Raw genomic sequence first — 12,412 nt, 5'->3', positions numbered from 1 at the left:
GGTATATATTTTCATTTTTCAAAAATTGTTTTTGTCAAACTAAGTTAACTTTTATGCCTTGCATATCAATACACACATTTGCTGTTTTTTGGAGCTACCTAATTAATATAAACTAGACTTAGGGATGGTAAATTTATGAAGTTTGTACATTGTTAATCAAAATATTTCAAATTCAAGCAAATAAACAACTAAACATTGACACTAGTGATGTACCGGACCCGGATCCGGACTTTTTTTTCAAATTAGAATCCGGCCGGAACCGGATCCGGACTTTTTTTTCAAATTAGAATCCGGCCGGAACCAGATCCGGACTTTTTTTTCAAATTAGAGTCCGGCCGGAACCGGATCCGGACTTTTTTTTCAAATTAGAATCCGGCCGGATCCGGATATCAGACAAAAATGGCAATATCCGGCCGGACCCGGATAGTGAGTCCGGTACATCACTAGAATAAACTAGCCTGAGTCAGAATGAGGTTTTTAAAAACTGAAAAATAAATTTAATTTAATAATAAGTAGAACAGCTAGCCACAAGGTTTACAAATTTAGGTGTTGTTTACAATTAAAAATCTGAAATCAAGTTCTTGAACAAAATACACTAGAAAATTACAAAATATTGAAAACTGGATCAGCTTAAACTCATTCAAAATCTAAAAGAAAACTAGCCTGAGTTTTTATAAAAAACTGAACTAGCCTGATGCAGTCCAAGATTTTCTAAAATTCCCAAAAATTTTTAAACTAGCAGGGTTGCCACTGTTTAAGTCAATAAAACTAGCTAGAGTGAGTATAAACAAGCCTGAGTCAGAATGAGGTTTTTAAAAACTGAAAAAATTACTTTAATCTAATAATCAATAGAACAGCTAGCAAAGGTTGACAATTTGGTAGTAAAGTTTTGGACTGATTGTGGTACACTTAACTTATTAGTACTACCCATCATAATTAAATCCTACCTTATTTAATTAAATATCTAACAAATACTAAATTCAAACTGAGACTACTTTCTATAATCAGACACGACAGTTTTGAGTGATGAATCTTTTATATAAAACACAACAAGAAATACTAGCATATACAAAATTATTAACTACTTTGGTAACACTTTAAAAACTGGAAGCTATTTAAATCTATATCAAAAGACTTAAAACAAAAAACTAAAAATTAAATAAAACTTTTAGTAAACAAGAAACTGTAAAATTTTTAATAAACTATTAAACTATAAACTTGGCTTAAATATTTTAACAATTAAACACCAGTTGAAATATTCACTTTTAAAACAAAACACTACTTACAATAAGCATTCACAAAAACGTTCAAGATATTTTGTTGCTTCAAGCTACACACCAAACTAACTAACTGCTTACATATAAACTGCCTGTCATGTTCTGATGTTTTTTTACATCAGTATTTAGTTTGAAAAATTTCGTCATATGATTCTCATTGGCTAGTACATTCAACCGTATTAACTCTAAATATTCTCTGAGCTCAACTTTAAACAATAAATAATGCAAGTATTCATTCCAAAGTTTTCAATTTTACAACATATGTAAAGAGTTGCATTTCATGAAATGTTTATTTCATAGTTTAAATGTAAACAAATATAAATTAGTCACGGGTACAAAATGAGCCAATCACGGTAGGTGTTTAATTTTAACTGACGAAAATGACTCTTATTAATTTACATAGGGTTTGTTTATGAAAAAATACTTTTCAGTATGCTCTTTTTTACTAACTAGATCCGGGTCCGGCCGGATCTCTGTTAGGATCCGGCCGGACCCGGATCTGGACTTTTTTTTCAAATTAGAATCCGGCCGGAACCGGACCCGGACTTTTTTTAAAAATTAGAATCCGGCCGGAACCGGATCCGGACTTTTTTTTCAAATTAGAATCCGGCCGGATCCGGATATCAGACAAAAATGGCAATATCCGGCCGGACTCGGACCCGGATAGTGAGTCCGGTACATCACTAATTGACACACACTCAGACTATCACTATTTGAAGACTTCAAATCTCAGGCCAACCAAGTCATTTAATAAGTTTTTAACTAGAATTGTTTTTTGTATACAAAAATATCAGAAATGTTTTTGTTGACTCAGGCTGGCTTTTTTGCTTGAAAGAGTGGCAAATTAAACTTATGACGTAAGTTTTGCTCAACCCACAGTGTTAGTTTGAGTTATAACATATGTTAAATTTTAAGTTTTGCAGCTGGTATAATTCAATGTATTATTTATATTATTGTGTACATTTAAGTGTGAACAATCAGTGTTGCCAAAAAACTTGAGTCCCGGAAAAGCTTTGAACTTGAAAATTTATGCTTAAAAATTTTGGAAAAAAACTTGAACTTGAGAATTTTTGAAAAAACCTGGAATTTTAAACAATTTTTACATGTAAAGTAATAAAATTTGAATTTGACACAAAAAAATTTAGCAAATAAACATTTCTTTATTAAAAAATGTATTAAAGTAGCTTAACAGTGTTTTTTAATACTGATATATTTTTTAAGACACTTTTTAAAATTTAATTAAACTTTATACTAAAAATAAAAGAAGGAGTTGTACTTCTAAAAACTTTGTATTGTTGCATTGCACCTTTACTTGTAAAATTTCACCGATTGTTGTGCTTTGTGTTGGAACTAAACCAATAAATTCTACTAAAATGTCAAAGTTAGTAAAAACATCTCTAATAAGAATTCTCAGATGAGCAATAGTTTTTCTATCAGAGCTCTCATGTTAACATATTAATGAAAGTCCTAATTTGATTTATGCGACTTTATAACCTTAATGCATTTCCTAAATGCAACTTTTTGTTGTCATTGAAGAAATAAACAAACTTTTTTCATTACTGCCAACATAAATTCTTTAAAAAAGTTTTCAATTATAAACGGTATTAAATTTTAAATAATAAACTTTGCTACTTTATAACTTGTCTTAGCATTTTTTTATGATAATTCTGTAGTTACTGAAGATAATCATGTGCTTTTTTGGAACTGACTTTGGTGATTTTTTTTTATCGTTTCTCGCAATAACTCCTAACTAACGTTTTTTTTATTGTTGCTCGTCTTGTATTTTATAATTGTTATTTTTAAATGCAATATTCTTATTGCAGATAAAGGATTGCTATAATGCTTAATAAAAAATATTTTTTTCTATTTCGCTAATGACTCAATAAAGTTTTATACTTTTGTTAAAATTGTTTAAGAAACTTAATTGTCCTTTCCAGCTGACTTATAATTTTTTTTGGCATGTAATTTATTTACTGTTAATAACTTTCGTTATTTCTTTATGCTGTGAACTTTTTTTAACTGGGTTATTACACAAACAAGCTATTTTAAAAGCTTGAAAAATCAGGTTTGTGTGAAACTTTTATTTTAAACACTTTAAAGAAATCTTTTAATTCCCAGAATAGTTTTTATGACTGTAGTTTAGTTTACTATTTGTAGTTTTTTCTTGTTTTTTTACACTTTGTGTACTTTTTGATGATGATGATATTTTTACTAGGTAAAATAAAAGCTTAATTAACAACGATTTATTAGCTTTTTCAACTTTTAATAAACTTAGGCTGGTTTGATACAACTCAGACATTTTTGCTTTTTAAGTGGCAACTATGTAAAGACTAGTTACTAATAAGATATTTTATTTAAGTATTAGAGAATTAATTATGTTTAAGAATTTGTTCTAGCTTTCTGGAATACAAACAGGTATTAATTTTTTTAAGTTAACTAATTACTAAAGTTTTTAATGAATGTAAACTATTTAACACGCAAAAACTTTTTTTTTAAGTAAATACTCTTAGAAATATGAAAAAAGTGGTTAATTATATAATAAATATATAAAAGTAACCCATAAATTATCTTTTAAGTTTGTTTTTTATAGAGAGTTACGTTGTAAGTAAAGTTACAAAAGTATTAAGTTTAACTTATTAAGTGCTTATGAAAGTACATAGTTTATTAACACTTAAGTATATTAGTCAATGTAAATTTTGTTTTAATAAATATTAGTTTAAATAAGCATTCTATGTATAGCTTAAAGTCATTTTTAATGATAAGTTTAATAAAAGTAAAACTTTTCTCTCGTGTGACTAAAACTAAAAGATTATTCAAATTTCACTTAAACTAAAACTGCGGCCCGCGAAGACTTCGTAAACTTGAAATTTGGCCCGCGACCACCAACTGCCTGCCGACCCCTGAGCTAAATGTATACAATTTAGATGTACTTAATTCGTTCCATTTTATAGACACTAAAAGTGCTAAAAGTACATACATGTTCAAATTATCTTTCAGGAGTCAAAACAAAGTATAAATCAATACTAAAAGCTAATAAAGCAGGGCCTTTTAAGCTGAAGAATTGAATTAAAAGCAAGTTTTTTTGCACAAAATAATACATATCTGCAGATTGGCAGAAATGCACCAAGCTACGTGCCTGAACTATACTATTGTTCCTAATAAAGCCTCAAACTTAAATGCTTTGATTTATTTTTACTTTAAATATGAGTTAATTGTAAATATAATAAAAATATTCTGCACATAAATAAATATAAATTTTTGAATGCTTTTTGTTTGTACGTTTATATTTTACAGACTTCGTAGAGCGTTTCATGTTTTATAAGCAGCAAATTTCCGTAATTCAATAAAGCATTGAGTACAAAAACAACTGTTATGTTTAAAGTATTTAACAAATAAAATTAGTTTATTATTGTATACGTTAGTATTTTTAACCACAACCATATTTACCATTTAAACGCCATTGCTTATTATGTAAAGTTACTATTAGGTTGCAAGAAATTTCGTTAGTGTGAATACAATTGCAATCATGTAAAACTATTCTAAATTTGTGTAGCTTAATTAAATTTACAAAAAATCATATAAAACTTATACTTTATCAACAATTAAACTTTTTAACAGGCTGGTAATTGCAAAGTATAATCTAAAAAAAGAGCTTTTAGTTCTTATACTATATAAATGCTCAACGAAAATGGTTTTCAAAAATGGATGATTGTCAGCCTCTTTATTTTATAGATAAGCCAATCTTTTCATATTTAAAGTGCTGATTAGCTTTTTTTGCGTAATTTAAAATTATTATTTTCTGAAAATTGCAGGTACCGGTAAATATTGAAAAAAGCTTTATTTAATTTGTATTAGTAGAATGAATTACAGCTTAAAATTATTGAATACCTTGTAAATATATTCTCTATAGCTATATATTTAAAAAATGTATAGATGTTATTTAATAATAATCATAAAGTATTTCTTTATTATAAATGTCGGTTGCTATGTCAAAGTAGTAAAGAAGTCAATTCTAATAAGTTTATTACAATTAAAGTACTTCAAAAGTACAAAAAATAAAAGCCTAAAATTTAATCAGAGTTTATCACAAAACTATTTTCCTCGAAGTAGACAAATTAGTACAAAAAATATTAACTAATTAACAAACCTTGGTTTAAATTAAAATGTAAATTCAACGTGTGGTCTAAAAAACTGTTTTTAAATTAAGTAGTAGTAATAAAAATATATGAGTAATTTTTCAGAAAAAATGCTTCAACTTACTAATATTTTATTTAGTAATTAATTTCTGAACGTTTTTAAGTTATATCATTTTAAAATATAAATCCTTTTTGTCTAAACGAAACTGTTTAAAGACAATTATAAATTTATAAATTTTTCAAACTTCTAAATTCAAGAACTTATTCCTAAAGTATAGAGTTCAGGGGAATTTCGGCAACTCTGCTTTGAACAAGGTTAGCTTCTACAATTAAATTTTTTTTTGAACTTTGAACTGCCCCACATAAAATTAAATACCAAAAATGTTTAATAAAATTAAGGACATTAATAGTAAGACAACATTCTTATATTATAGTATATAAATATATATAATTACACAGACTGTATTATTTTCAGATCTTTAGTATAAATAGTTTTTGTTTATTTTTTTATTTTTAAGCTAGATAATAACAAATAATTTATATATTTATAAAAAAAAACATTAAAAACTTTATTTAATAAACAACACTGCAACTTTATGGTTTAAATTGAAGCAAAATATTACAATTTGGTTAATGAAGCACACTTAAAAGTCTCGATATAATATGAAATAGACTAACTATAACTGTTTCATAATACTTGTTTTTAAACAATATTGAGTTTAGAACAACTTATCAATTAGAAAAATTATTACTCAAAAAAATTACTCTGTTATTAATAGTTTTTTTGATGAAACATGATAGTGTTTTAAAAATTTTTGTCAAACTTAAACTAAAAGAAAAATTACTCAAGCTGGTAGATATTTTGAAAAGTTTACTAACATTTTACTTTTAAACTTTCTATCAAAGTATCTATTCTGAGTGATTACAAATTAAATATTTCTAAGAAGATACTAAAAAGCTTGTACTTGATACTTAAAAACTTCATTTCAACAGATGTAAATACAAAACCTAACTAATTATGTAATACAATAAAACCAAAAAAAATACGTTAAAGCTTTCAAAATGCTTAACTATTGGTTAAAAAAATTCAAATTATCATCTAGTAAACTTTGAATATATAAGAAAAAAAGTTTCAAACAGGCATGTTTGATCTATACTGACACGCTTTTGATGAATCATTGTTCTTTTTGTAAGTTTTTCTTCATCCTTTTTTTATTTTTTGTAACTAGTTTAATTTCACCACTATCAATTTGTCCCTCTTCATAAAACTCCTTAACTGTTAAATTTTGATTCAGATAGTTTACTTTATTACAATAATTGTTTCCAACAATATTAGATTTTTTTTCACATATACCGTTTTTATCACCTTCATTCTGAGTCTTATCAAATGTAACCATACTAATAACATTAAAGCTGCTAGACATCTTTGATTGGTGATCTCTTAATGCGTCATCAAAGCTAATCCCTCTCTGAAGTTTTGGACAAAGCGTTTCAGGTCTAGTGTTTTTGGTTTCATCAAAGTATTTTTTTACCTTCATTAAACTATTTCTTCTTTGTTTTTTATTATTCTCAAAGTCATAATTAACAAGCTTAGATTGTGATGAAATAGACAAACCGCTTTCAAAACATTTAGTTGGTTTTTCATGCAAAATTCTATTAACTTTTTTTTTTTCTTCAAATTTTCTATATAAATCGTTTAGAATTGATTTAAATTCTTCTTTTTTTTGAATGTTACTTTCCTTTTCAAATGAAAAAAAATGTAAACTTTTTAAGTTTTGCTTACTACAAGGTGTAACTTCAGGTCCCTTTAAGTTGAATTGTATGTCTTTATCATCACTGTTTTGCAATAATTTATCATCAGTTAACAATTCTTCCGATTTTTCTTTAGTTACTTTAGCTTTTACTTTTATATTTTTTTCTATAACTTGATTCCTTTCATAATCAAGCATACCTAAAGACTTTAAAGATTGTATAAACTTAACTTCATTCACACCATTTTCGATTATCTTTAATTTTTTTTGTTTTAGATCAATTTTTTTATTTTCAATTAACGTTCTTATACTTTGAAGCTTGACTAAGCCGATTTTTTTTATTATGTCACTGCAACAACTTAGTCTTGGATCCAAAACAACTTCGTTGATATTTCCTTGAAGTGGGATTGTTTGGATAACTTTATTTCGTTTTTTCACTAAACTATGGAAACTGATATCTTTACTTTTTCTTTTCAAAGATTTTTTTTCTAAATTATGATCTCTGTGACGTTTTTTTGAAAAATGTCTAGGTGTTACGCTGTTTTTAATTTCTTTATTGTCTTTTACTGGAACATTGTATTCAGAAAGATTATTGCTTTCATTTTCTTTAAGTTTAGTTTCAACTACGGCTCTTAATAGACTTTTCAAATTAACATCACAGTTGTCAAGAAATTTTTTATCTTTTTTTAATATTTTTGAAAGCTCAAACTTAAGTTGCTCATTTTCTTCCTTTTTAAAGGTTTTTTCGTTTTTTGCACAAGCAACTGTTCTTTTAGGACTTTTCGAAAACCGTTCAAGTTTGTTATTAACCTCAGACGTTTCAAGTTTAAAGGTTTTTAACTCACGTAGTTTTGCTTTCACTCTAGGATCTGTAACTTCTGCTTTTCTGATGTTTTCATTAACCACTGACAGTTTTTGAACGTTGCCTTCGACAAAAACATCTTTATTATTGTAATCAACGTAAAATGAATTTTGTATCGGACTACCAATTGTTACATCAGATAAACTTTTAGCCGAATTACACATGCTTATGTTCTTAGTTATTGCAAAATCATCGTTTTGAATCAAAGGAACGTAATCACTAAAACTTTTTACTATCTTACACGGGTTTTTTTCTTTTAATTCTATGTTGTCAGAACTTTTGTTGATGTGTAACTTTTTTAAATTCAAATTTTTAAGCTCACTTTCTCCATTGATTGTTTTTGTAGAACTATGCAAGATAACGTTATCACTCTCTTTATTGTTATAATACATTTTTGTATATGGTTTAGAACATTTTACAAAAACATTTTCAACAGAATGATTTTTAGGGGAATTTTTTGCAAACCTTCGGCTAAACGAAGAACTTTTTGACGAAAAATTCACTTCTGGATACTCAATTAAATTTTGATCATCAACATTTAATTGACTTTTGAAACTAAAACTTTTAATCAAATTATTATTTTTCATATGTTTACTTAAACGATTGTCGCCTGCATCTTGAGATATCTTATTTTTTTCATTAGTATGTAAATTTTTTGGACTACATTCTTTAATAAACTCATGTCTAGAACATCGATCTTCAACAATCTCATTTATTTTTTTGTGTTTTTCAGTAAACTTGCCATGATTTTCGTCAAATTCATCTGTAAAAAAACATTAATTAGTCTAAAACATATCTAGAAGTCAATTTTTTTAGTTTAAATTTAGATTGTGGTAACAAACACTTACAATTTATTTAAAAGCAGAGTTTTAATTGAAACAAAATAATAATGAAGCTATTTTTAGCTCTGCATGACTTTGTGTAACTTTATTATAACATAAAGTAGCTTAGCAACTTAAATGATCATATAGAAATATACCTAGCCCAGAAAAGGTGGGGCAACTTTTCTAATCGGCGGGAAAGAGGTGGAAAAATTTATTACTTTAGTGACCGGACTACTTTATAAAGACTTTCACGGGCTGCCGTATTTTGGCAGTCTTGTACCAAAAACGAACTTTTGCTTGCTTAACCACTAACTATAAATGATATGAGCTCCACACCTTATTTACTATTAAATTTACAAAAATTTCAACACTTTCAATTTAAAGCTTTTTATGCTAAAAAGTAAGGTGCAGTCTTGTCGGGCCGTATTTAACCCATCCCTGGTTCATAATAATATCATCTAAACTTTAGTGTTAATTGCTCAATGAATCGGGAGCTAATAAGTATAGGAAAAACTGAAAATACATAAAAATGTCCTAAAAATTATACAGTTTGTTTAACAATTATATACCACTCTTTTTATTAGAGTTCGTACGCAAAACTTTGCTGATTTTAGACTGATAATACTCAATTTAGACTTATTTAGATTGAAACTTTCCATATTTTGTTTGTCGGCGCTCAGTAAAGCTTATTACCAGATGAAACTATTAAACCAGTTTTCAATAAAAACATTATTCAAAACAAACTACTTTGTTTTTAACGGAAAGTTTTGTTTTTAATAAAAATAAATAGAACAAAAAAAAAAGGAAATAGCTACCATAAATTATGTCAAGGTAAATTTTTGTAATATGAAACATTTTATTAAAAAAAGAAATATAAAAAACTATATTTTTGAACAAGGAAGTACTTAAATGAACGGTACGTTGACAAAAAGTAGTCAGGCAGGGTTCAGTAGCCTTTTATAAGTCGCAGGCCGATTGCTCGCTAGTCGCAGTTTAAAGAAAAAGTATTGCGCGGGCTGCAATTATTTAAAATTATTGTAGTAATTAATAAAAATACTATTTTTAAGTAAAATCTGATAATATAAGCAATAGTAAAGCACTAGTTATTGCTCTAATTATTAAATAAGAGCCAGATTGTATTTTTTTATTACATTTTTTAAATTTGTTTAAAACAATATATTTTAAGATAAAAAATATATCTTCGCTTTGCAAGCCGTAGTTTGTAGACCCCTGTATAAAGGCATAAAAAAACTAGTTTAACTTTTATTTCAATAAATTGATCTATGTTTTACAAATGAAGAAATATATACAAAATATCTAACAACTAGAAGTTACAAAACGACTTATATTACACATAACTTTTAAATAAGACTTCAAGTTTATTCTTAGTTTCGTTTATTATAATTTTCATTAACGTTTACTTATGTTTTTTATTTCTTTGCAAACAATCCGTTTTCCAACTAGTCGAAGACTTTTTGCCCACCCTGTAGATATGCTTCATCATACTTACAGGGTTGCCACTTGTTTTTTCAAAATTTTTTTCAGGTTTTCCAAATTTCTTTTAGGTTTTTAAAAGTACACTTTTTTGGGTCTATTTTTAGTTTTAAGTTAATTTCTATATAAGAAACTGTGTTAAATAGTATAAAAACATTGAAGAGATACTGTTAAGTTACTTTAAATATGTTTTTTAATAAAAAATTTTTTGATGATGACAAAAAAATCTTATTTATATGATAGATTTTTTGTGTCAAATCGAAATATTACTACAGAAGATGTTAAAATTATTATAAATTCCAGGTTTTTCCAGTTTTTTTGGTCAAAATTGTCAAATTCCAGGTTTTTCAGGGTTTTTCCAGGTAAAGTGGCAACCCTGTACTTAAAGTAAGTTAACAAAAAATCATCCCTATTCAAACTTCGACATTCTTTTATACACACCATTACGCACTAAAGTACTTAATCATATTGTGTCTGCTTTGTGGTTTCCTTCGTAGTAACTTCATAAATCAACGAAGACCGACTCATTTTGTAAAGATCTTCATGTGGCCATGCACTAAAAAGTGAAACTATGTACCTTTGTTAGAGCCATTAACGCATCTTAATCTATTTTGCAACTTTGTAAGTTAATCAGGCACTTCACTGTTTGGAAGGAAATCACCAGTTACGCTATGGTCTTTTGAGTGCAGGTCAACTAGATCGTTTGTACTCACAGCAATTTCAGAATGCTGATGAGGCGGTTGAGGTCAAATGGTAGGGAAACTTTTATTTATGACCAGGAGATCAACCATGGTTTCCTATGAAAGAAAAAAACTCATCACAAATTCGCTTGCATATACGATCTCTGTACAGTGTACGTTCTATTTACTCTTTTTTTTGAAAAATTTCGCTTTAATTAACTTTGAAATCCTAAAGACATTTACAAGAGTTTTGTAGGAATTTATTTGTAATGGTTTTAAAGACACTAAATTCTCCTTACAAAACCAGTTTTTTGAGTTTTTATTTGATCCCGAGATATTCAACTGCGCGCTAGTATTATTAAACTTTTATGCAAACTTGTTTGTGCCACGGTCGACAATCTTAACCGACGCATGAGGATGTACAGCGGTTGCCTTGACTTTACGCAAGGTTATCTTGTTAAATTTAATGTTTTTGAAGCTGATACTTTTACCAGCATTAATTAACAATATATCGGTTTCTTGTTGAAAAAATCAGAATAATTATCTTGTATGTGACCAACATTAACCTTCCTTGGTCGACTGTGCCAATATAGAATTAAGTATATTAAGAGTTTTTCATTTTGATCATTACAGTAACCTCTCGCATCTTTACGCACTCGTGACGTTACGCACTCTCGTTTAGTTACGCATTTTAGAATTCTAAAAAAATCAAAAAATAAAATTTTTAATTTTTTCTAATATTACACAAAATAGGTTTATTGTACATTTTTAATTTAAAATATGTTTTTAAATGCTAACTTACCTCTCTATTTCTTTAGACTTAGTAAACTTATGTTCCTTGAATAATTGATTAATATTTAGTTATAGCTCAGTAAATCAGAAATTTTGTTAATAATAACAGATTAATTTTTATAACTTTGTTCAAAAGAAGAAATCCCATTACAGCACTAAATGCATATTTTTGTAAAAGACTATAGAAAAAAATTCAATATAAACACTACACCATTTCCTAGTTGTAAACAAACGCTTAATTTTAAATTGAATTTGCCAAGTAGAATAGAATATAAATGTTAAGTATCAAATAACTTACATATAAATAAAGATAAAATCTACTTATTATTAAAATAAGTAAAATTTTTCTTCAAGTACATATTATTATTTTATATAAATTTATATATATTTTTTAAATGTATATATAGTTTTATCTTTTGTTTTCATATTTATAAATAAAGTAAACAAACTATTAAAAATGGGAAAGTCCCTAGTTTGCTTTTAACTAGAAGCAATATCAAAAAACAGCCATTATAGTAAGTATATTTGGTACCTCTCGTATCTTTACGATCTCTCATATCTTTACGCACTTTTTCTGTGGACACAATGTGGGTAAA

General features: G+C 27.1%; 1 protein-coding gene across 1 annotated transcript in view; it reads right to left on the bottom strand.

Moving 5' to 3' along the window:
- Window positions 1-6,333: 6,333 nt before the first annotated feature.
- The window catches only part of LOC145849148 (uncharacterized), a 60,352-nt gene continuing 54,273 nt past the window's right edge, over window positions 6,334-12,412 (bottom strand). Inside the window, exon 32 of the mRNA XM_082954248.1 lies at window positions 6,334-8,789. Within this exon, the coding sequence (XP_082810374.1) occupies window positions 6,589-8,789 (2,201 nt within the window). The 3' untranslated portion in view covers window positions 6,334-6,588. The remainder of the gene's footprint in view (window positions 8,790-12,412) is intronic.

The sequence above is a fragment of the Thalia democratica genome, chromosome 1, assembly GCF_965202585.1.
Source record: "Thalia democratica chromosome 1, ktThaDemo2.hap1.1, whole genome shotgun sequence".
Lineage (NCBI taxonomy): Eukaryota > Metazoa > Chordata > Thaliacea > Salpida > Salpidae > Thalia > Thalia democratica.
The sequence above is the reverse complement of the archived record's forward strand: the minus strand, read 5'-3'. Positions and strand labels throughout refer to the sequence as shown.